Source organism: Muntiacus reevesi, chromosome 3, assembly GCF_963930625.1.
Source record: "Muntiacus reevesi chromosome 3, mMunRee1.1, whole genome shotgun sequence".
Classification (NCBI taxonomy): domain Eukaryota; kingdom Metazoa; phylum Chordata; class Mammalia; order Artiodactyla; family Cervidae; genus Muntiacus; species Muntiacus reevesi.
The window spans coordinates 200,608,530-200,635,318 of record NC_089251.1 but is presented as its reverse complement, the minus strand read 5'-3'; the positions used below and the strand labels follow the sequence as shown (position 1 = coordinate 200,635,318).

At 52.6% G+C, this 26,789-nt stretch overlaps 1 protein-coding gene across 1 annotated transcript in view; it reads left to right on the top strand.

Annotated features, from left to right (window-relative positions):
- The window catches only part of GLI2 (GLI family zinc finger 2), a 278,607-nt gene that overhangs the window by 205,425 nt on the left and 46,393 nt on the right, over positions 1 to 26,789 (top strand). The window contains exons 4-5 of the mRNA XM_065931365.1: positions 13,577 to 13,779; positions 19,556 to 19,741. Coding sequence (XP_065787437.1) covers positions 13,577 to 13,779; positions 19,556 to 19,741 — 389 coding nt within the window. The remainder of the gene's footprint in view (positions 1 to 13,576; positions 13,780 to 19,555; positions 19,742 to 26,789) is intronic.

The following is a 26,789-nucleotide window of genomic DNA, read 5'->3' as shown; positions in this document are numbered from 1 at the left end:
CCACCCCTAGTTTGGCTCTAGCATCTTGTGTACTATTTGCAGGCTACCGTGTACACACTCCCTCCCTAATCCCAGACGGCCCTGCCTGGTGATTTTTTTTTTTTTAATTAAGAATAGTTGATTTACAATATTGTGTTAGTTTCAAGTATAGAGCAAAGTTGTTCAGTTATATATATTCTTTTTCAGATTATTTTGCATTAAATAGGTTATTACAACACCTTGAATATAGTTCCCTGTGCTATACAATAGGACTTTATTCTTTATCTATTTTGTATATAGTAGTGTGTTAATCCAAAGCTCCAATTTATCCCTCCCAACCCTCCCCCTCTGATAACCATAGGTTTGTTTTCTAAGTCTGTGTGCCTGTTCCTATTGTATTATTTTTTAGAGTTCACATATAAGTGATATCATACGATATTTGTCATTGTCTGGCTCACTTAGTGCAGTAACGTCCATGTGGCTGCAGATGGCATTACTTCATCCTTTTTAATGGCTGAATAATATTCCTGTGTGTCTGTGTGTGTGTGTGTGTGTGTGTGTGTGTGCGTGCGTGTGTGTGTACACACCACATTTCTTTATCCATTCCTCTGTTGATGAACACTTAGGTTGCTTCCCTGTCTTGGTTGTTGGACATAGTCCAGCATGGTGATTTTGTCAAGGCATCAAAGCGAGCTTTAGGTTGGGTTGGGAGAAGGAGCTAGGGGATTGTCTTTTCCTAACAGCTTGTCGTTACTGGGACCATATGACGCTCAGTCACTTGGCTTAGACCTGTGTGTGGGGAGAGGGGGTTCAGAGTGGACCCAGGGAGTGTCAGGGGTGAGCAAACATTCCTGGTTCAGCACCCATCGCTCGGGTCGACAGCCACTTGCCCTGCTTTCTGGGTGTGAAGTCCTGGCTGAGTCTTCTTCCAACCCTTCCCCTTCGGTAACCATGTTTGTTTTCTGTCTATAAGTCTGTCTATTCTGTATATAGATTCATTTGTATTACATTTTAGAGCTGTCAGAGCCCCACCCAGTGTTGTCAGAGACCCATGCTCTTCATCTGGCAGAGGCGATGATGCATGACCCCAGGAACACATCACTGACCGGCTGGCTGCTTTGGCCCGGCTCCTCTTTGCAGGTGTCCTTTGGCTGTTTTGTGGAGCCTCCCCCCCTGTTGGAGACATGGGTTTGATCCCTGGGTCGGGAAGATATCCTGGAGAAGGGAATGGCAACCCACTCCAGTATTCTTGCTTGGAAAATCTCATGGACAGAGGACCCTGGCAGGCTACAGTCCATGGGGTCACAAAAGAGTTGGAAATGACTTAGCAGCTAAAACAACAAGAGCCTCCCCGCTGCGGACAGAGTGCAGTTCAGATGCAACAGGATGTGCCAGTTGCTCTCTGATTTAGGGAGAGGTAACGGGAGTTGGTGATGGACAGGGAGGCCTGGCGTGCTGTGATTCATGGGGTCACAAAGAGTCGGATACGACTGAGCGACTGAACTGAACTGAACTCTCCAGTGACTTTCAAGGGAACTCACTGTACCTGTCTTTATAATTGCAAACCCCCATAGTTTATTTTGAAAAGGACTTGATTTCTGGAACTTTGAAATCAATGTGTGAAAAAGGTGGTAAGCAAGCTTGCCAAGGTACAGTTTCCATACAACAGGAATGAAAGAAAACCAGACAAGCAAGAAGGAACACAACCAAAACCAGTACACAAAAGCCCTGGAGAGGAGCTTGAACTCCACGCAGCAGGGCATGATGGCGCTGCGTTTCTTTTCTCTTTTAAAACATTTTTTTATTTATTTATGGTTGCATCAGTTCTTCTTTGCGGCACGCAGGCTTCTCTCTAGTTGCGGCACGTGGGCTCCAGAGTGTGAGCACCTGAGATCCTGCACTGGAAGGCGGATTCTCAGCCTCTGGACCACCAGGGAAGTCCCCCTGGAGCGCTCTTTCTCTCTGTTCGTGGGCCAAAGGCTTGCCGGCAGGGATGCCTGTGAGAGCAGACCTGTGCCCTCCCTGGCCCCGGGTGCTGAGAGCCCCAGTTTAGGGGAGAGCAGAGCTCAGAAGAGCAGGCCAGCTTTAGGAAATTCATTTGCTTTCTGGCACATCAGTGGGCCTGAGGTCACCTGCCTGGTGTTTCTGAGTAAGCGGGTCCTTGGCCTGGGCGGCTCGGCCACAGCAGAGGCTCAGGGCCTCCCCACTCTGAGCCCACCGAGCCTGCCCATGGCCCTGGGATCCTGGTGGGTGGCAGCAGCTCATCCCAAAGGCAGGATCTGTGCGTACAAGCAAGCAGTCCCCGGGGCGGGCAGGGTTGGCATGTCAGGGCTGTGTGCAGGGCGCATTCAGCTAAGGGGAGCCAGTGACCGTGTAATCCAGGCGGCTGGCAGGAGAGCATGCTCCAGAGCCCTGTGACACAGGGGAGATGGAACACAGCCCTCAGACACCGTCCCCCGCACCCCAACCCTGGTGTGAAGGGGCGCCCCTTTTCCTGGCCCGCCTGCCACTGATGGAGCACCCACTGGGGCGAGGCTACTCCAGGAAATAGCACACTGACTCTGCTCTCCACGAGCTGACCGTCTCGGAAGAAATGTGACAGTGATGATGACAGCAACTCCTGCCGCATCCCGGAGGCCTTCTCCACACCAGCATAGTATGCTTGACACACCTTCTCAGCTTCTAGGAAGTTACCACCAACTCCGTGGCTTACAACAACAGGGGTTTCTTCTCTTATGGTCTGGAGGCTCTGGGGGGAGTCCCTTCCTGGGCTCTTCTAGCCTGTGGCGTGGCCAATACCCCTTGGCTTGTGGCTGCATCCCTCCAGCCTCTGCCCTGGAGTTACATTGCCTCCCACTCTTCTGGGTCAGGTTTCCCCCGCCTGGCCTCTTAACACTTGTGCTGGCATCTAGCATCCACCCAGATAATCCACAGGGCTTCCCTGCTGGCTCAGTGGATAAAAAATCTGCGTACAATGCAGGAGACCCAGGTTCAATCCCTGGGTCAGGAACATCGCCTGGAGGAGGAAAATGGCAACCCACTCCAGTATTCTTGCTTGGAAAATCCCATGGACAGAGTAGCCTGGCAGGCTACAGTCCAAAGGGTCACAAAAGGGTTGGACATGACTGAACGACTAGCACAGATAACCCATAATCTCATCTCAACATCCTCACCTTAATCACATCCTTCAGGTTTTTTTTCCCCCAAATACAGTAATTTCACAGGCTCTAAGGATTAGGACATGGAGAAATCTTTTGAGAGACATCAGCTCCCCACACTTGCCTCCTCTCCACTCCTCACTCGTATTTGTAAGAGTGTTTCTGTGTTTGTTCTTTTTGGATGAAGAAGCAGATTCAAAGAGGGGCATGACTTGCTCCAAGGCCCATGGTCAAAAGTGAGGCAAGGAACCCCTGTCTTCTGCTACAATGCCCTGCTCTACACTGGACACACTCACTATTTCATCCATCCATCCATCCATTCGTTGTTCATTATCCACTCATTCATCCATCATCCATCACCCATCCATCTATCCATCCATTCATTCTTTGAAAAGGTTGAGCACATGTGGGCACCCGACCACACAGGACGTGGTGCCGGGGGAGTGAGTGGAAGTGGGCCTGGAGTCTGCCGCTGGGGCTGCCTGTCCACTGAGGAGACAGGCCGCATGTGAACCCATCACTGCAGGTGCCTGATGACCGCCGTGATGGACATGCTCAGGGTCCGGGGAGGGAACTGTCCTCCACATCCAGGGCAGGGTAGGGATGAAGAGGAGAGAGGTGTGAATGGAAAAGCAGGTGTCTGGGGCCAGCTCCCTGAGGAGGAGGAGCAAGGCAGGGCCCAGGACCAGAGAGAAAACCACGAGGGGACATGCAGGATTCAGGAGGTGGGACATAGGCGCCAGACCACGCAGTCGTCTGGTGTCCTGGTGCCATGAAGGCCGTCGGTCACCCCAAGAAGCAGGCTGGAGGGGAGGCTTGAAGGCCTGTAGCCCCGCGTGGCCAGACCTCTCCTTTGTCCCCCTCAGTGAGGCTCTTGGACCAGGCTAGGATAGAGTGATGCCCAGCACTGGGTCCCAGTGTTCTGCCAGCTGTCACTATGGGTGTCGGTCATGCTGTCTGTGAAATGGGACATGGAAGGTATTCTGTTCCTATTTCTGGCCCTCCTGACCTGCACAGGAAAAGGTCTGTGAATATAACCGCCAGTAGGAACGTCTCTGGGTGGCCAAGGATCCTTCCTTCCGGCTGCTGACCCCCGCCTGGGCAAACCTGCTCTGACGGCTGGTGCTGAGTCTGGATGAGTCAGCACCCTCAGCTCCGCATTGTTCTCCTCTCCAAACAGGCACCTTGGGTGGGGTCCAGGGCCCCCAATGCCCAAATGAAGGAGCACGTTGGTTCCTGCCCAACGCCTTGGCTCAGGCTGTGCCAGGGGTCAGGTATACCCCCCCACTCCATCCATGAGCACAGACTCCGCAGCCCGGCGGGAGCCAACACCCTCTAGGAACGCAGCCGTTGTGCCAGCACCCAGGGATGGCGCCCGTCCCCAAGGGCCTAGGGGTGCTCGCTCAAGTCCAGCCAGCTTGAGCGGCGATGCACACGGACGTGCAGGGCTCCCATCGCCATGGCCTTTCCTTTCATCTCCCTCGAACGCTTGCGCTCTGCACTTGGGGAGGGCGGGGCCCAGGCCTGGATGCTGGGAGAGGTGGGCGGGTCCTCTCCTCCACCCTCTGAGTGCCGTCCATTGGCGCGTCTGTTAAATGTAAGAAAGGAGACACAGCCCCTGCCTGTCGCCCAGGAATATAGCACAGCTTCCGTCCTGCGCTCTTTCCATCTCCCAGCTGCCCATCCTGCTGGTGAGGGTGCGGCTTGCATGACCAAGGTCCGCAAGAAGTGACAGAGCCGTAATTCAGACCCAGAGAGTCCAGACTCTGCCTACCTGTGTGACAGCTCCCCTCCGCCAGCGCCCCCATCCCCAGGGTCCAGTCAAAGCCATGTCTGTCCAGGGACACCGACAGGACTTCTCGAGGGCAGAGACAGCTGTGGTGGGGTCTTACCTGTCCATGCGCTCTTGACAGCATCAGAGGACCAAGCCTGCCTTCCCAGAGTCAGAAAACGCTCGGCCACTTAGAGCTCTGCAGCCTCGGGCCAAACTCCTGACTGCCCCCAGTGCGGGCGGTAAGACCTGCCTTGAATAGTTTCTGAGCCTGCAGCACGGGGCTGGCCTCCAGCGCACCTTGACCACGTGGGGAGCAGCACCTTTCCTGGCAGCGCCCACTTGGACTGGAATGGCAGTGGGCCAGTTAGTTGGTCTCCACTTGCTCGTTTCCTGCTCCTCTTTCTCCTTTTCCTCCTTTCTTCCCCGGGCTGGTAGCCTGGCCCTGAAACCTTGTCCAGGGGCTTTGCAGGCCCCTCCCAAGGGGGAGGGAAGAGAAGAGGAAAGCCCTGATGCTGGGAGGAACCATAGGACTCCTGTCCTGCAGCAGAATCAGCCCAGAGAGGCTGGGCCCCGCTGTTCATCACACACACACACACACAAACATGCAGACACACACGCAACACACAGAGATACACAGACACACACACACAAACATGCAGACACACACACGCAACACACAGAGATACAGACACACACACAGACATGCACACATAGACACACACACAAACACGCACAGACACACACAGACACACGTACACACAGATACACATGTGCACACAGACACACACACATGTACACACAGACACACAGGTACACACAAAGAGTACAGAGACACACACACACACACAGAGATGCACAGACATACACATACACACAGACACACACACAGATACACAGACACACACGGACACACGGACACACAGACACATGTACACACAGATACACACGGACACACAGATACACATGTGCACACAGACGCACACACACAGAGACATGCATGCACACATAGACACACACACAAACACAGACAGACACACACAGGCACAGACACACACATACACACAGAGATACACAGACACATACAGACACACACACAGAGATACACAGCCGCACACGCACACAGACATGCAGCACATATACACAGACATGCACACATACACACACACAAACGTGCACACACACGGACACACACACATGTACACACAGACACACGTACACACAGAGACACACGGGCACACACATGTACACAGACACACGGACACACACAGATACCCACACATGGACACACACACACATATGCACAGACACACACGCAAGGAGGCAGGAGGCAGCTGACCATTCCTCTTACCCAGACTCCTGCTTGTACTCCGTGCCCAGACACAGAAGGGCCAGCGCAGCTGCCCTCGCCGCCCAGCAGCTGTGGGCAGAATGCCTGCAGGCCAGAGGGCATCAGGCCCGAAGAACCACAGCTTGAGTCTGCCTTGCAGGAAGCCAGGCCCCAGATCTCGGACAGGGGGAGCCGGGGGAGGCTTCATTCGTCAAGACTCGCCTTGACAAGCCTTGGCAGTTGCCAAAGACAGAAAAAGTCAGCTGAAACTGGTTCAAACAAACAAATGTATTGGCTCAGAGAACTGGAAAGGACGAGGTACTAGCTTCCGGTGGCTCAGTGGTAAAGAATCCTCCTGCCAATGCAGGGGACACAGGTTTGATCCCTGGGTCGGGAAGATCCCCTGGAGAAGGAAATTGCAACTCACTCCAGTATTCTTGCCTGGGAAATCCCATGGACAGAGGAGCCTGGCGGGCTACAGTCCACGAGGGTCCCAAAAGAGTCAGACACGATTTAGCGACTAAACACCAACAGCTAGCTTCCAGTAAAGCCAGATCCTTATCCAGGGGCTCAGTTCAAGAAACTTGTTCTGTGACTCTCAGCTTTGATGCTTGTGTTTCATCACCTCTGTTCCTGGCCTTGCCCCTCAAAGCCCTCAGCGGCTCCACACTTATGTCCTACCTGCACAACACCACCTGTGGACAGAGCACACTTCTTTCCCAAAGATTTCAGTCAAAGCTGCTGTCTTGGGCACACGCCCATCTCCCCTGGTGCCTGGGAATATGGGAAAATCTGACCACCTGAGCTGGGGTCACGTGCCCCACCCACAGCAGAAGGAAAGAGAACCGATATCGATCCAACCCGACGTCCTCTGTGAGCTCTGCGGGTCTGCCACTCCCCCCAAGATATAACCTTCGCAAACACGTTCTTACATTCCAGCCCTTCTTTGCACTTGCTTCCTTTATTTTTAATATACTTCCCCCATGAACTCCTCCTGGGTTCCTCCTCCAGAACCCAGACCAAATGTTCCCTTCTCTGAGGAGCCTTCAGGCAGAGTCAGGGAATTTGTTCCTCTGCTGGAATCTTTATCAAACCAGCTTATGTTTCTGCCTCTTCACCTTGGGCTGTGAGCTCCCTGTGGGTCCCTGGGCACATAGCTAGTGCTCCGGCCAATTTTGTTGGGAATATGCACAAATATGGGAAGAAACGATTGATAAGATCAGGTTCTGATGAGCTCAGAGCTGGGCTGCAGTGGAGAAGGTGATACGTAAGGGTGGAGTCGAAGCTGAGCAGCCCGCAGGTAGGCTGATGTGGTCAGTCCAGTTGACAACGGCCTGCAAGCATGTGAGTGTGCACACGTGTACCTACAACCTAGGAGAATGTAACATCTTTTAAAATCAGCTTACACACCTGGTCCCTCCTTCCATCCTCAAGGCCGCTTCCTTGAGTCTGCCCAGTTGCCAGAATTCAAGGCCTGGATGGGTCATGGCTAAGACCAGGGTCAGGCTCCCACAGCCCATAAGCATGGAAATGGAAGGAGAAAGGGAGGCTGTGGCTGGGGGGTGGCCTGAAGAAGCAGCTGCCTTTCCTGGCACTCCCAAAGCCCTGTCGTTGGTTCCGCAGCCTGGCAGCACCGCCTGTTTGGGGACTGGTAGTGGTGCTTGGGATGGGACAAGCATCCAAGAAGGAGCAGCTCTGGTGCCTGAAGGCCCCTCCTTGAAAGTTAGGTGTGTGAGTGTGATTTAAGGTCAACTGGGAAGCCCCCTGCCCCCCTGATGCATTCCTAATGCTTTAAATTCTGCCACTTGAGAGTCATTCCTTTGGCTGTGTTTGGTCTGTTAGAATGACAATCTCCTGGCATTTTTGTGACCCTGGAACCTATCTGTCACTCACAACCCAGTGTGAGGCAGAGGTTCCAGCTCGCTCCTAAGAGCTGGGTTGGACTGTGCATAGTGATGGGATGGGAGTGGGGAGGAAGAGAGTGGAAGAGCTGGAACAAGGCCGGGGGAGGAGAAATCGAGTCCTTCTGTTCCTGGCTGCTGTCCCTTCCGTGGTCCTGCGCCCACCAGAGCCCTGCTCACAGAGAACTGCAGTCATCAAGAGCACCTGCCTCTCTGCTAAGGGACCCTCTTGGATTGATTGTGGTTCCAATACTTGCTCTCTTAGTGACCTTGGGTGAGGTACCTAGCCTTTCTGAGAGTGTTCTCATCTGTAAAATAAACATAAGGTGCCGACTTTATGGATTTTTTATTGAGATTAGTAAAGGAGAAACATGCATGTGACCCTCTGGCAGCTGCCACCCAGTCTTGAGGCGATGCCAGGTCAGGGCACAGCTAAGCGGCCATGCAATGGGGACATCCAGGGAGGCTTCCCAGAGGCAGTGTCTAGACTGTTACCTGTAGCTGTATTGTTAATGGGCCTGTCGTCTTGGGTCCTAGGAGCCCAGGTCAGGAGATGCTCCACACCCAAAGTTGGCTGGTGGCTCAGAAGGGAAGGGAAGGGACTGAATGCTTGTTTAGCTGCTCCCATGTCCCCAGTGCAAATCTTTGTGTACCACCTGGTGAGGCGCCAGAGGCGGGCAGCACCCTAGTCTCAGACACCCAGATGAGCGGGAGGATCGGGGATGGCCCCGGCCTGGGTGCCCCTGGACAGCCTCCAGAACCCAGTCCTGCTCTGCGTTGCCCAAACTCACATTTGGGTTCTGCCTCTCCTGGGAGGTCCTGCTGGCCCAAACCCCACTCCCAGCCCTGGCACTGGAGGCCCTCCTGTCGCTGGACGAGGCGGGGTGTTCTGGGCGCCCCACCATCAGCTCTCCGGCGAGCTGACCCATCTCCCGGCCGGCCCCTGTCGAATCTGCTTTGGGACAGGGCAGTGGCCTCTCCAAGCTTCCTGCCATGTCACACCCAGGGGACAGGGCGACCTCGGCCCTGTTCCCTGCTGCAGCAGGGAGGACCTGGGCTGAGGGCAGCGTGATCCTGGGAGTGAGGACCTGGAGCTGGAATTGAATCCTGTCCGTGTCTCTGGCAGCATGGCATGGGGGTGACTTCTGGTCTCTGGACCCGGAGCCCTTGTGGGTACAGTACAATTGTTGGTGCCAGTTTTCAGGTCTCCTCCCAGAGGCCGTCAGCCCCTGCTTCCTTCACAGGCTGCTGTTCTGAGGTCAGCAAGGCATCCCTGAGGGGAGGGCATGGCCTGGAAGACACTTGAGCTCCCTGTTCCCTTGGTGAAGAGTGTGATGGGAAGGGGATGACAGAGGTCGCTGTCTTCCAAAGGATGGTGGCAGAGGTGTGGAGATGAGGGCCACCTCCTCTGTGTGCAGACTCGGGCCCCACCTGCCACTCTTGGGCCCAGCCACTGAGGCTGGGCAGGATTCCAGTCCCGCTGAGGCAGCTCCCCGGTGGGGTGCACGTTGCCATGACAAGACCCCTTCCAGCCTCCTGCTTGGCCAGTGGGATGTTTGTCCCCATGGACAGACTGGGGCCGCATGTGCCCTCCATGTGTTCCTTTAAACCCCACTGTAATCACCCAGTTGTCGGGGGTCCATGCCCCCCAGGGGGTGACCTGATACTAGGGAGGCCTGACCAGGCCACTTAGGCCACCAGCTTCATCGATAACACACTGCCTTAAACTCAATGCCAGCCAGCTTCCCTGCGAGCCCTAGAACCTGCCCTGCCTTGAATTGTCTGGGGGAGGACCACAGCTCTGAGGACTCGCTCACTCAAGGTGCATCACTTACTCTCTCCTCCTGCAATGACCCTTGGCCCCTGTGGCCGGAGCGGAGCCATCTCTCTGATCCATGGACTCAGTGCGGTTTCCTCACAGGTGGCCTGGGCTCTTAGCAGCGTTAGGCGCTCAGCCGTGTCTGGCTCTTTGTGACCCCACGGACTGTGGCTTGCCAGGCTCCTCTGTCCACGGTATTCTCCAGGCAAGAATGCTGGAGTGGATTGTCATTCCCTTCTCCAGAGGATCTTCCTGACCCAGGGGTGGAACTCGGGTCTCCTGCCTTTATCATTTGAGGCAGGTTCTTTATCATTTGAGCTACAAGGGAGCTCCCTGGGCTCTCAGGGCAGCTTGTGAATGAGAACGGCTGGAGGCCGTGACTGACAGCAGAGGGCCGCCTCTGCCAGGCTCAGTACCTGACTCACGGGTGTGTCACCATCACTGGCTTTGAAAATCACTCTGAATGACTGTGCGATGTCAGTTGCCTGCCAGGCACCCGATGCAGCAGTGCTTGGGACACACCTTGCTCCTAGATAGAGCCTGGTTACCTGGCAGGAGTACCTGCCCCCCTCAGATGAGAATCATGCCTCCTTGGGGAGAGCAGAGAGCTTGTGCCAGGGGGAGGGGCTTCGGGGAGGGCACTGGCGATTGGGTCCCTGGACCCAGGCCTGCAGGGAGGAGAAGAAATTGCCCTGACAAGGTATAGGGTGCAGGTTGGCCAAGAATTGACGTGGGCAAAAGCGCTGCAGCAAGGAGGCGGCTTGGCAGGTTCATTGTATCTGCATGTCCCTTGCAAGTCATATCTACCAAAGCTCCAAAATATGCACTTCCCTCCTGGTCCAGTGGTTAAGAATCTGCCTTCCAATGTGGCGAATGAGGGCCCGATCCTTGGTCAGGGAACGAAGATCCCCCATGCCACAGGGCAACTAAGCCTATACACTACAACTAGAGAGGCCCTCTTGCCAAAACAAAGAGCCGGCGCAGCCAAAAAAAAAAAAACCTTTGACAATGACATAGCAGAATGCGTACACCTAGGGTGGAGTGGCCTCTGTGTGGGGAGTTTGTATAACACAGATGTTAAGACATCTGGCCATCACCTCTTTGGGTTCTGGTGTGTGCTCTGTCATAAGCACAATTTTCATGCCCTGCTGCACACAATCGGTAATTAGCTCTAGTTTGCTGCAGCCACAAACAAACCATGCCTTCTCTGAAGTGACTGGTGTTCTCAGTGCCTTTTGACACATCCGACCTAACGGTTTTGAGGGCTTCCCTGGCACGTCTGGATTTTGCCCTCAATGCTGGTACTGATGCTGTAATAACAGCTCTGCTTTGTTGGTAGCTGTGTCTCAGGCACTGTTTGAGGGATGTTCATCCTCACAGCAATGCTGTGAAATGGGCACTGTTGTTACCCCTATTTTGCAGATGAGAAACCTGAGCCTTGATGAGGTTGAATTACTGAGCACAGTGTGACTGAGCTGGTGACGGCTGAGATTCTGCTTTTTTTAAAAAACTTTTATTGAAATGTGGTTCATTTACAATGTTGTGTTAGTTTCAGGTGTGCGGCAAAGTGACTCAGTTTGATATATATAAGATTCTTTACCATTGTAAGTTATCACAGGTATTGAGTATAGCGTCCTGTGCTGTATAGTAGGTCTTTGTTGATTACCTGTTTTATATGTAATTATGGGGATATTTTAATCCCACATTCCTAATTTATCCTTCCTTCCCAACCTTTCTTCTTTGGTAATCATAAATTTGTTTTCTCTGTGGGTCTATTTCTATTTTGTAAGTTTATTCATATCATTTTTGTAGATTCCACATATAAGTGACATTATATGATATTTATCTTTCTCTGTCTGACTTACTTCACTCAATATGATGGTCTCTAGGTCCATTCATGTCTCTGCAAGTGACACAATTTCATTCCTTTTTATGACTGAGGAATATTTCATTGTATATATGTACCATGTATTCTTTATCCATTCCTCTGTTGATGGACATTTAGATTACTTTCAAATCTTGGCTATTGTGAATAGTTCTGGTATGAACATAGAGGTACATACATCTTTTTGAATTAGAGTTTTATCCATATATAAGCCCAAGAATGGGATTGCCGGATCATATGGTACTTTTATTTTTTTAAGGAACCACCATACTATTCTTTAGAGTGGCTGAGAGTCTAATGCAGATTGATCTGAACCTCCTGCAAGGCTGACCAGATTGGTCTGAACACATTCTTTGTACTGTGTAAAGCCACAGAGAGGTCCCTATTTTCTGAAAAATAAAAAACGAAATCTTGGTAAATTTGGTTTCCAGTGACTTAGTTGTGGTTTCCCAGCAACTCCCCCCATCTGATTTTTCTTTAACATGGGCAAGTTTTGGAGCAGATGACCTCAGAACACCCCTGCAGCTAACATGCTCACAGCTTCTTGGAGGCCCCCGGGGGCCAGGCCTGTCCTTTTGTCAAGTGGAGCAGGCACCTTCTGCAAGGCTGACCATGGAAGTAGGCCACAGCCATGCCAGGCGCATCCCTGATTGTCAGTGGGTGTCAGAGAAGAGAGACTCAGGGAACGTCAGAAAGAGCTTCATGTACAGAGAGCTAGAATGATATTCCAAAATGATGGCTCAGCCTTTCAAAACTCTTCTTGAATCCTGGTCTTTTCCTTTCTAGCTGATCCTGTGGCTGAGCACTCAACTTCAGGGATTGTCCCATGGAAGTCCCAAATTCTCCATCTTTCAGGGCATCTCCTGATTCCTCTTTCTCTCAATTCTGTTCGGAAGATAAGCCCTTTGCCTCTTCCGCATGCATGCATGTGTACTAAGACCCCTCAGTCGTGTCCAGCTCTTTGCGACTCCATGGACTATAGCCTACCAGGCTCCTCTGTCCATGGGGATTCTCTTGGCAAGAATACTGGAGTGGGTTGACATTTCCTTCTCTAGGGGATCTTCCTGACCCAGGATCAAACCCTGGTCTCCTGCATTGCAGCTGGATTCTTTAACCAACTGAGCTATGAGGGGAGCCCAAGAATGCTAGAGTGGGTTGCCGTGCCCTCCTCCAGGGGATCTTCCCGACCCAGGGATCAAACCCGGGGCTCCTGCATTGCAGGCAGATTCTTTACCACTGAGCCACCGGGGAAGCCCAGGTCTCTTTCCTGAATTGGCAGACTGGTTCTTTACCACTAGCGCCACCTGAGAAGCCCATTTTCATGGTCTGTTTTCCACACCAGTTGGTAGGAGGCATGCATCAGTCCATTAACGGAGACTTCCTTGTTAATGCCTCCAGCCCTGAGCAGGCCGTGGCGAAGCAGTGGTGGCAGCTTGCAGGCGTGTGGCCTGCCGAGCTTGTGGTTCTGCATATCCAGTCCCATGTATGCAGAATTTCATCACTGACATGAGGCGCCTGGGTGGTCAGCCGCACCAGCCTCAAGAGCTTTCCACCTGCACTCACTGCTCATGTGTTAGTGTGAGAGTTGAGACTCTATGTGAAAGGTGACCAAGGGATGTTGGTGCATAAAATAAATGTGTGGTTGCTCATTTGGTTCTGCTGCTTGATGGGATTCCCCTGTGTCCTCCTGGGTGGGCTGCGCTTTCTTACAACGCTGTTGTTTCTGTCTGCAGACCTCCCGTCCTGAGCGGCAGCCCTGTCATCTCTGATATCTCATTGATTCGGCTTTCCCCACACCCTGCTGGCCCCGGGGAGTCCCCCTTCAACGCCCCCCACCCATACGTGAGCCCCCACATGGACCATTACCTGCGGGCCGTGCACGGCAGCCCGACACATCCCGCCATCTCTGCAGCCAGGGGCCTCAGCCCCGCGGATGGTGAGTAGGGAGGCCTGGGGTGCGGGGTCAGAGGGGCGATGCTAACTCTGATGGCTGTGTGTTTCTCTCCCCTGTCCGTGGGTTGGTGAACAGACTGGCCTTCCTCCCTGCCACCCCTCAACAACAGGTCTTTTGATAAATGATTGGTCAGAGCCATAAGCACTGGGAGCGCACTGGGTTTTGCGTTCATTTTGAAGAGCTGTTCATGAGCACTCTTAGCATGCAAAATGATGTAACAAGAATGATAAGTTCTGTTTATTCACGGAGGTCCTATCTTGGGTGAGAATTGCTTGGTTTTGAGACACCCAAGCCTGCAGAAGCTGGTAGTAAGCAGAGCGGGTCTTGTATCAGGGTGTCTTGGGGCCCCCAGAGCAGAAGGAAGGCAGAGCCAGGCTGGTTGTCTGCCTCCATCATCCTGTGGGTCAACACATGGCCTCCAAATGGACTCCAGGCTGCAGCGGAGACCACCAGTGGCTTCATGTCCCTCTTGAGAGGATGTTGAGTGGCCCAGCTCAGAGTCAGATGACAAACCTGTTCAATTCATTTGAGACAGGAAGCTGCAGAGTCACAAAGAGAAACCAGACCAGGTGAGTGGCTGCAGCCACAGGACTTGAATATGGACGATCAGGATGCAGTCATTTGGAAATAGCCCTGTGGGGTTGGACCCAGGACTGGACTCTGCATGGGTCCTCCGAGTGGCCTTGACCAAGCCCGGATGCCCTGAAAGGTTGTGCTGCCTCCGTGTGGGGCTGCTGTCTCCCAGAAAGTGGACCCAAGACCCTCCACGTCTCTCCTGAGCGTGCAGACCACGTTCTGAGTGCTGCCCCACCTTAAAGTTCACATGTGGTGCGGTGGGCAGGAGTTGTGTTGCCTCATGTGGAAAAGTAGCCTCTGCAGACATGATTAGGTTGGGGATTTTGAGTCAGAGAGATTATCATGATGATCCACATGGGCCTTAAATCCAATGATAAATGTCCTTACAAGGGAGACACAGGAAATGACGGAAAGATGGAGCCATGTGGCCACAAGCCAAGGAAGCTCCCAGAAGCTGGAAGCAGCAAGGGACAGATTTCCTCCTAAAGCCTCCAAGAAGGGGTGGCCCTGCTGACTCCTTGATTTGGGACTTCCGACCTCCAGAGCTGTGAGAGAATCAAATCTGTTTTCACAGCAGTTAGCGGCAAGCCTGAACTAACTTGTTACCGCAGCCCAGGGAACCTAATACACATGGTGACTGGGTGGTCCTCCCGAGGCCTGGGTCAGAGAGGGGCCAGAGGAGTGTCTGGAGGAGGGACAAGGAACAGAGCGCCCTCCTGGAGAGCCTGTGAGTCGGAGACCCCATGGCTACCGACAGCAGTGTAGCCACGAAGAGCTAAGTGATAAGACAAGACTGCCCTGGAGGCAGAGACTTCTGTTGACAGAGCCCTGATTTTATGCCTGTTTTCCATATACCAGCCTTGTAGCACTTACCACACCCACTTGGCCCAGCCCCAGACCCTCGAGACAGCAGAGAATGTACTGAAGAGACGTGGCTAATGAGCATGGCCCTGACCCCTACAGAGGATGGGTCAGACACCCTGAGGCCTCGCTGGTCCCCAGACCAAGCTCCCTAGTGAGCAGAGATAGGCTGACAGGTTCATTCAGCAGCCGTGCCAGCTGACAATTTCATCAGCAGTCTGAGGCCGAATCTGCCAGAGTGTGTGTTGCAGAGGACAATGGGCATTCCAGAGAAGGCTTCAGGGAGGAGGTGGATGAGCAAGGGGGAAGGGAGGGCATTTGAGGCACAGATAGGGCAGGCAGAGGCCATGGGGCTGCAGGCTGGGGCTCTCCCTGGAGGATACAGCAGGAGAGGGAGGGTAGGAAGAAGAAGCAGAGGATGACTTGCTTCTGTGGATTGGCTATTTCTCTCTGCCCAGCACGTGTGCATCTCTTCTATCTGCCAAAGCTAATATCAGAGAGACTGTGAAGACAGCTGTTAGAAACCTGGGCTCTGGATTTCCCATCACAAGCACAGAAATCGAAACTGTAATCAGAAATCTTCCAGCAAACAAAAGCCCAGGACCAGATGGCTTCAGAGCTGAATTCTACCAAAAATCTAGAGAAGAGCTAACACCTATCTTACTCAAACGCTTCCAGAAAATTGCAGAAGAAAGTAAACCTCCAAACTCATTCTATGAGGCCACCATCACCCTAATTCCAAAACCAGACAAAGATGCCACAAAAAAAGAAAACTACAGGCCAATATCACTGATGAACATAGATGCAAAAATCCTTAACAAAATTCTAGCAAACAGAATCCAGCAACATATTAAAAAAAATCATACACCATGACCAAGTGGGCTTTATCCCAGGAATGCAAGGATTCTTTAATAGCCACAGATCAATGTAATACACCACATTAACAAATTGAAAGATAAAAACCATATGATTATCTCAATAGATGCAGAAAAAGCCTTTGACAAAATTCAACATCCATTTGTAATAAAAACTCTCCAGAAAGCAGGAATAGAAGGAACATACCTCAACATAATAAAAGCTATATATGACAAACCCACAGCAAACATTATCCTCAATGGTGAAGAATTTAAAGCATTTCCCCTAAAATCAGGAACAAGACAAGGGTGCCCACTCTCACCACTACTATTCAACATAGTTTTGGAAGTTTTGGCCACAGCAATCAGAGCAGAAAAAGAAATAAAAGGAATCCAGATAGGAAAAGAAGAACTGAAACTCTCGCTGTTTGCAGATGACATGATCCTCTACATAAAAAACCCTAAAGACTCTACCAGAAAATTACTAGAGCTAATCAATGAATATAGTAAAGTTGCAGGATATAAAATTAACACACAGAAATCCCTTGCATTCCTATACACTAACAATGAAAAAACAGAAAGATAAATTAAGGAAACAATACCATTCACCATTGCAACAAAAAGAATAAAATACTTAGGAGTATATCTACCTAAAGAAACAAAAGACCTATACACAGAAAACTATAAAACACTGATGAAAGAAATCAAAGAGGACACAAACAGATGGAGAAACATACCGTGTTCATGGATTGGAAGAATCAATATTGTCAAAATGGCTATTCTACCCAAAGCAATCTATAGATTCAATGCAATCCCTATCAAGCTACCAGCGGTATTTTTCACAGAACTAGAACAAATAATTTCACAATTTGTATGGAAATACAAAAAACCTCAAATAGCCAAAGTAATCTTGAGAAAGAAGAATGGAACTGGAGGAATCAACCTGCCTGACTTCAGACTCTACTACAAAGCCACAGTCATCAAGACAGTATGGTACTGGCACAAAGACAGAAATATAGATCAATGGAACAGAATAGAAAGCCCAGAGATAAATCCACGAACCTATGGACACCTTATCTTTGACAAAGGAGGCAAGGATATACAATGGAAAAAAGACAACCTCTTTAACAAGTGGTGCTGGGAAAACTGGTCAACCACTTGTAAAAGAATGAAACTAGAACACTTTCTAACACCATACACAAAACTAAACTCAAAATGGATTAAAGATCTAAATGTAAGACCAGAAACTATAAAACTCCTAGAGAAGAACATAGGCAAAACACTCTCCAACATAAATCACAAGATCCTCTATGACCCACCTCCCAGAATATTGGAAATAAAAGCAAAACTAAACAAATGGGACCTAATTAAACTAAAAATCTTTTGCACAACAAAGGAAACTATATGCAAGGTGAAAAGACAGCCTTCAGAATGGGAGAAAATAATAGCAAATGAAGAAATAGACAAAGGATTAATCTCAAAAATATACAAGCCACTCCTGCAGCTCAATTCCAGAAAAATAAATGACCCAATCAAAAAATGGGCCAAATATCTAAACAGACATTTCTCCAAAGAAGACATACAGATGGCTAACAAACACATGAAAAGATGCTCAACATAACTCATTATCAGAGAAATGCAAATCAAAACCTCAATGAAGTACCATTACACGCCAGTCAGGATGGCTGCTATCCAAAAGTCTACAAGCAATAAATGCTGGAGAGGGTGTGGAGAAAGGGAACCCTCTTACACTGTTGGTGGGAATGCAAACTAGTACAGCCACTATGGAGAAAAGTGTGGAGATTCCTTAAAAAACTGGAAATAGAACTGCCATATGACCCAGCAATCCCACTCCTGGGCATACACACCGAGGAAACTAGATCTGAAAGAGACACATGCACCCCAATGTTCATCGCAGCACTGTTTATAATAGCCAGGACATGGAAGCAACCTAGATGCCCATCAGCAGACGAATGGATAAGGAAGCTGTGGTACATATACACCATGGAATATTACTCAGCCATTAAAAAGAATTCATTTGAATCAGTTCTAATGAGATGGATGAAACTGGAGCCCATCATACAGAGTGAAGTAAGCCAGAAAGATAAAGACCAATACAGTATAGTAAGGCATATATATGGAATTTTAAAAGATGGTAACAATAATCCTATATGCAAAACAGAAAAAGAGACACAGATATACAGAACAGACTTTTAGACTCTGTGGGAGAAAGCGAGGGTGGGATGTTCTGAGAGAATAGCATTGAAACAAGTATACTATCAAGGGTGAAGCACATCACCAGCCCAGGTTGGATGCATGAGAAAAGTGCTCAGGGCTGGTGCACTGGGAAGACCCAGAGGGATGGGATGGGGAGGGAGGCGGGAGGGGGGATCGGGAAGGGGGACACATGTAAATCCATGGCTGATTCATGTCAATGTATGGCAAAAACCACTACAATATATAAAATAAATAAAGAAAAAAAAGAAAAAAACTTGGGCTCTGAAGTCAACATCTTTAACTCTTAAAGTGCCAGAGTCCTCAGCTGCTAAGGGGCTCACCAGGTGATGCTTGTGGAACTAGAGAGTGAATTCGATCCTGAAGCCCTGGGACTGCACCCACCCAGGAACGCCTAGCCCAACATTGGCTGATACTGTCATTTTTACTGGTAATTCGACTCGTGAATATGATTACCCCCATTTTACAGATGGAAAACTGAGCCAGCTCAGAAAGGTGGCGCCTTCTTCATTTTTTACACACAGTGAAAGCCAAGACTCCCAATTGGGATAGTGGGGTGACCAAAAAATTTGTTAAGATTTTCCTCTGATGGGAAAACCCAAACGAACTTTTTGGGCAACTCAAAATTTGCTTCCTAAGCCTCCCTTTAATTAGCACCACACCACTGAGTGCCAGGCACCTTCAGGACATGCTGAAGTTCATCCTCCCACCTCCTTCCTAAGCAGGAGGCAGAGCTGAGTGCGAGGTTGAAGGCGAACAGTCCACCCTGGTTCTGCAGCTGTGGGACAGGCGGGGGGCTTTACTGGCCAGGCTGGGTGAGCACTCACCCGCAGTCCCGCCTTGAGTGTTAAGGTGAGTGTGGCCTGGCGCCCAGCTGTCTGGCCATCCCGGCACTTCCCGTTGCATCTTCTTTCTCCTTTGGAACTCTGGTGGATCATGGACCCTGTCAGCATGAAGCTCGGGGCTTCTGGGAGGAGGAAGCAGTTGTTTCTGGCTTTGAGGAAAGAGGAATGCGAGGCTGGGAGCTGCAGCCCCATCAGCAGAAACCGTCCCACCCCAGCCGGCCCGGCCCAGCTGTCTGCTCAGGGCTGGCCTGGGACAGCGGGGGCGGGGACCCAGGAGCCTTGGGAGTGGAGGATGGCTGGTGGGCCCTGAGGGGCCTGCTCGGGTCGGCTGTGTGCTTCTCTTCTTTTTGGCCAGACTCTAACGGTTTCTTTCCCTCCCTCCCACAGTGGCTCATGAGCACCTTAAGGAGCGGGGACTCTTTGGCCTCCCCGCTGCAGGCACCAACGCCGCAGACTATTACCACCAGATGACTCTCATGGCGGGCCACCCCGCGCCCTATGGGGACCTGCTGATGCAGAGTGGGGGTGCGGCCAGCACCCCCCACCTCCACGACTACCTCAATCCAGTGGATGGTGAGTGCTGGGCCGGGGCTGGGGTGGGCAACCGGCCAAGGCTGACGGTTCCCTCGGGGGACGAGGCGGGTGCTGGCGTCTCCTTTTGCCTGGAGGAGGCAGATGGAAGGGTCCATGGGGGAACAAGTGTAAACACCACGCAGAAATACCTAATGGGTCATCAAGGGCCAAGAAGTGTTGTAGGAATTGCAGACAGTCCAAAGAAAAAAAAGCCTCATGTCTGCCTTCATGGAAGTTATAGCATAGTGGGGAGAGACCGACAGCTCAGAAATGGGGGAAGGGGAATTCTTTAGCGGTCTTTGAGGGACTCTGCAAAGATCCCACATGCTGTGTGGCCAAAGAAAAGGAAAAAGGAAATGGGGTAAGGAGCTTCGAGTGGATGGGGGTGCCATCTTGAATGAGGAAGTCCTCATTGAGAAGGTATTGGAGCAAAGAACTGAAAGAGCTGAGCCATGCAGAAATAAGCCAAAGAGTGATACAGGCAGGAGAGACAGCACTTGCAAAGGGGCTGAAGCAGCAGTGTGCCTGCTGGGATCAAGAAAAGCCCAGGAGACCAGCGGATCTGGTACCCTGTGAGTGCAGGGCCCACAGGCTATGGCCAGAGTTCTGGGGCTGGCTGTGCCGGCCGCTCAGGGCTTTCACAGCAGAGTGAGATGGGGCCCATGGAGTTGGACGGAAGAGTAGTGAGACCGGATTTATTCTTAAAAGGAACCCCATTCTGGCTGCTGGTTGAGAACAGATTTGGGGGCAAGGTGGAAGCGGAGGTTCCAGCTGGCAGATATTGGGAGAAGTGGTCGTTTCAGATAGATTTTGAAGGAAGAGCCACAAGATTTGTTCCCGGATGGGATGCAGAGCAAGGCAGGAAGGAAGGCGTTGAGAACAACTTCAGGGTCTCCAGCCTGAGCAGTTGGAGGCTGGAGTAGTCAGGGACTGAGCCAGGAGGCCGCAGGCACGTTTGTGTGGATGGAAGATTGGGTGACCTGGGGAGATGACGTGGCCTGGTCCTCCTTAGATGCTAAGACCCCCTCCTACCCTCTGCAGTCTCACAGCTGTTTTCCCAGGGGCACCCACGCCCTGACCTTGAGCCCCTGGGGTCAAATGGAGCCCCCTGTGTGGGAGAGGGTGGAGGAGGGGGAGATGCTAAGGGCATCTCACCTCCTCCCCAGCCAGTGCTGCTCCACCTGCTGGTCTTGGAGCTCCCTCCAGAGACACCCAGGCATACAGGCCAGGCAGCGGGGCTGGAAACCACAGCAAGGCTCCAGCAGGGTTGTCCTCCTCAAGCCCTTCTTTACTTCCTGATTTCAGGGAACACACAGGCCTGCAGGAAGACCTGCCTGGGCTGCCGGCAGCCCCGTGGGATCAGACAGGGCTCGGAGGGGCTCTGCATCCCTCAGACCCCCACTCCGGTCCTCTAGTCCTCTGCCCTGGGCTTCCTGTCCACCGCTGGCCAATGCAACTCCACCTTATTGGCTGGAGCAAAGCCAAGCTCCTTACTTCCTAAGGCTTGACTGAGATCTCACCTCCTCTAAGAAGTCCTTCTGGATGTCCCTTCCCTCCCCTCCCTTTCTTGTTACTGACCTCTTTAGTCAATAGAAACTGATCAGAGGCCAGACAAGAAGTTCAAACAACTGGGACCCCTGCTGCAGTAGGGGGTAGCGAGAACAAGTAACAGGTTCCCTTGCTCACTTACTCCCCACGGGAGTTCCTCATGTGGGAGTGAGGGTGCAGGCGGGCCCAGGGGTCAGGCTGAAGGGGTGGCTTAGGTGGTTTGCCCACCTTTTAAGTGTTGCAGTTTGCAGGGGGCATGCACAGTACCTTGCTTTTGCTCCTGACACCTGGTTTTTGCTCCTGACCCTTAAGAAGTGGCAGTTGGTGTTTGCTGTGTTTGTATCTGATTGTCCATAATTTACTCCTACTACACGTGTGTGCAGTTTTTTTTTTTTTTAATCCCTTATAAGTGTCTTGCCTGGAGCATTCCAGGGACGGGGGAGCCTGGTGGGCTGCCATCTGTGGGATCGCACAGAGTCGGACACGACGGAAGCGACTTCGCAGCGGCAGCGTAGTGTCTTTGTGTTTTGCTGTCCGAGGAGACATTTGTCTAGATGCCAGAACTGCAGCAAAGGGTCCCAGCCTGTCTCACCCTCCCTGTTACATCTCACACTTACAGGAGCCACCTCGTGTGGTCACCAAGCCCCCAGGCCCCCTGCCACTCTCCCCACAGGAGTGCTCGAGGGAGGAGCGTGGCAGTCCTCCCAATGCCGGCTCTGTGGGCCCCGTGACGCCCTCAGCCTGCCCTGACGGGCGCCCACAGCACGGCCGAGCAGCCCACCGGCACCTGATCTCAGGGTCCGCCTCACCCCGTGCCTTCCCCAGCATGGTGCTTCATGCAGGATGTGAGCTTCTCCTGGATGAAGCAACAGGTGAAGTGACACCTGTCGGCCCTCTGAGCACACGTACCTGTGTGATTTTCTCTCTGCTCCCCTTAACAGCCCAACAGGTGTCCCCACGGGGAGCGGGCCGGCTCCCGGGAGATCATGGTGCTTGTCATCAAGAGGCCAGATGACGGCAACAATACAGGGCATAAGTGTTGCTGCTGTTGTCCGAACATAAGGTTCCCCAAGCGATGTCTGCCTTCCAAGGACTCGGGGTGCGTGGTGCGCAGACTGGGAGAAGCCATGGCCAAGGGGTGTGGTCAGACAGGTGTCCCCAGAGGGCAGGAGAAGAAGCCGAGCCAGCATATGTGAGTGCCTGCTGCATGCATGCGTGCGGGCATGCACGTCTAAGTGAGGTCTGCCTGTGTTCCACGGCTTCACACACACTCCTGTGTGACTGCACTCAGCCCCCTTCTGGGGCTGGCATTCCCATCCCTGCTGTAAGATGAGCTCACTTGCCCAGGCCGCACACTGGGGATCCAGGCCCCCCTCCGCTGGTCGCCCCACCAGAGCACCCCAGGCAGCCCACCCTAGACTCGCCAAGTCTGTCGTGTCAGCTCCCCAGACACCTAGTCCAGTGCCAGCTCCCAGCACAGCCTCTCCACTCAGGCTCCCTCCACCTGGTCCCCGCCTCCCTGGATCAGGTGTCCCCTCCCTGCTCCTGTCACCCTCAGGGTCAAGCCCAGACTTTACAATGCGGCCTGAGCAGCCTTCCCTCCAGCCTGTCTCCTCTGCCTCTCTGCCTGCCCCCACAGGCTGGACCTGGCTCCATCCCACAGGGGTCCCAGGGCTCAGGTCAGCTGGCACTTCTCCTGAGACACCACCCACATCAGCTCCCCTTGGGTTCTGCAGCTCCCTCTGCCCACCTTCAGGACCCCTCTGCCCTGGGTGCACCAGCTGTAACTGGCTGGTACTTCTGTCTTCACACACCCGGCAGGTCCAGAGCATGGCTGCCAAGGAGCAGGGATCTCGCGTTTGTGGAGGGAGGGAGGGAGCGTCGGCCACAAAAGAACTTAGGGTAGAAAGATGCCACTTAGTCGGGAAGAAGCTGTGCTGAGGCCAGCAGCTGTCCGCCTGTAGGAGCCTGGAAGGGGACATGGCCACTTTGTTCTGGGGCGCTGAGTGCTTGACAGCGAGTACGGCTGAGCATCTGAGCCCAGGGGTCGGGCGAGCTCAGCGGTGGGCGTGGGAACTGCCCCGAGACCCCCACTGCTGCCCTGCCTCTGCCGCCGTCTTGAGGGTGTGATGGGCTTCAGGGCGCAGAGGGGAGCGTCACCACTTCCAGCCTCGGCCTGAACAGACCCTGGCTCATAGCAGGTGATTTTCCTGAGTCTTGGTGGATTTCAGCAGCAGACTGTTTCTTTGCCCTGCTTCCCATCAGTTATTATCCAAGGGAATCAGTGTGACGTGTACTATGATTTCCTGTATTTGTTGTTACCTACATGTTTTTTTTCAAACCAGTTTCAACCAGAACTTCGCTTCTGCTTTTCCAAGTTTAGGCGTTTCTTTGCAGCTCCCATGTCTATGAGGATGTGTTGCTCTCGTGGCCCCTGAGAGACTCAGGTGATCACGGTCCAGGCCTGTGCCTGGCGGAGCCCAGACCTGCCTCTGGGGACGCCCTGGCCCCCACCCCGTGACCCGTGGGAGCCAGGAAAGCCCAGCAGCTCCAGTGTTTCTGGCTGGTCCCAGCTGCGCAGATCTGGGGAGGGATGCTCCCAGGATGCTCTGCCCACCCAGGGGAGGTGTGTGGTTCCTCCAGTCAAGCTTCTCTGTGCTCAGACTCACAGAGGGAGGGGTGCCGGCCGGGGCCGGGGCAGTGGGGCTCAGGGGACCCCCTGTCAAGGGGCCCTGGGTCTCTGCGGGCCTGTGTTCACAGGAGGAAGCCGCCCGCACACAGGGCAGTGATGAGTGAGCTCTCTGGGGGTGCAGGGGCCCTGAGAGCTCATGGGGAGTCGGGGAGGCTGTGCATGTGTGTTTTTCTCTCTCCTTCACACACCCACACACATATCGCACTCATGCCATATCTGCTGCCACACACACCATACCCCCATCACACACACACACACACCATGCCCCTACATACACACGCCCTGCACCCGCACATGCTACATCCCCACTACATGCACACACCACACACACACACACACACACACCACACTATATACAAACACTATACCCCCACCATACACACACCATGCCTCTACATACACACGCCCTGCACCCGCACATGCTACATCCCCACCACATGCACACACCACACACACACACACACACCACACTATATACAAACACTATACCCCCACCACACACACACCATGCCCCTACATACACACGCCCTGCACCCGCACATGCTACATCCCCACCACATGCACACACCACACACACACACACACACACCACACTATATACAAACACTATACCCCCACCACACACACACCATGCCTCTACATACACACGCCCTGCACCCGCACATGCTACATCCCCACCACATGCACACACCACACACACACACACACACCACACTATATACAAACACTATACCCCCACCATACACACACCATGCCTCTACATACACAGGCCCTGCACCCGCACATGCTACATCCCCACCACATGCACACACCACACACACACACACACACCACACTATATACAAACACTATACCCCCACCACACACACGCCATGCCTCTACATACACAGGCCCTGCACCCGCACATGCTACATCCCCACCACATGGACACACCACACACACACACACACACACCACACTATATACAAACACTATACCCCCACCACACACACGCCATGCCTCTACATACACAGGCCCTGCACCCGCACATGCTACATCCCCACCACATGCACACACCACACACACACACACACACACCACACTATATACAAACACTATACCCCCACCACACACACACCATGCCTCTACATACACAGGCCCTGCACCCGCACATGCTACATCCCCACCACATGCACACACCACACACACACACACACACACCACACTATATACAAACACTATACCCCCACCATACACACACCATGCCTCTACATACACACGCCCTGCACCCGCACATGCTACATCCCCACCACATGCACACACCACACACACACACACACACCACACTATATACAAACACTATACCCCCATCACACACACACCATGCCTCTACATACACACGCCCTGCACCCGCACATGCTACATCCCCACCACATGCACACACCACACACACACACACACACACCACACTATATACAAACACTATACCCCCACCACACACACGCCATGCCCCTACATACACACACCTGCACCCGCACATGCTACATCCCCACCACATGCACACACCACACACACACACACACACACCACACTATATACAAACACTATACCCCCACCACACACACACCATGCCTCTACATACACACGCCTGCACCCGCACATGCTACATCCCCACCACATGCACACACCACAGACACACACACACACACCACACTATATACAAACACTATACCCCCACCACACACACACCATGCCTCTACATACACACGCCCTGCACCCGCACATGCTACATCCCCACTACATGCACACACCACACACACACACACACACACCACACTATATACAAACACTATACCCCCACCACACACACACCATGCCTCTACATACACACGCCCTGCACCCGCACATGCTACATCCCCACCACATGCACACACCACACACACACACACACACACCACACTATATACAAACACTATACCCCCACCATACACACACCATGCCTCTACATACACACGCCCTGCACCCGCACATGCTACATCCCCACTACATGCACACACCACACACACACACACACACACCACACTATATACAAACACTATACCCCCACCACACACACGCCATGCCTCTACATACACACGCCCTGCACCCGCACATGCTACATCCCCACCACATGCACACACCACACACACACACACACACACCACACTATATACAAACACTATACCCCCACCATACACACACCATGCCTCTACATACACACGCCCTGCACCCGCACATGCTACATCCCCACCACATGCACACACCACACACACACACACACACCACACTATATACAAACACTATACCCCCACCACACACACGCCATGCCTCTACATACACACGCCCTGCACCCGCACATGCTACATCCCCACCACATGCACACACCACACACACACACACACACCACACTATATACAAACACTATACCCCCACCACACACACACCATGCCTCTACATACACACGCCCTGCACCCGCACATGCTACATCCCCACCACATGCACACACCACACACACACACACACACACCACACTATATACAAACACTATACCCCCACCATACACACACCATGCCTCTACATACACACGCCCTGCACCCGCACATGCTACATCCCCACCACATGCACACACCACACACACACACACACACACCACACTATATACAAACACTATACCCCCACCACACACACGCCATGCCTCTACATACACACACCTGCACCCGCACATGCTACATCCCCACCACATGCACACACCACACACACACACACACACCACACTATATACAAACACTA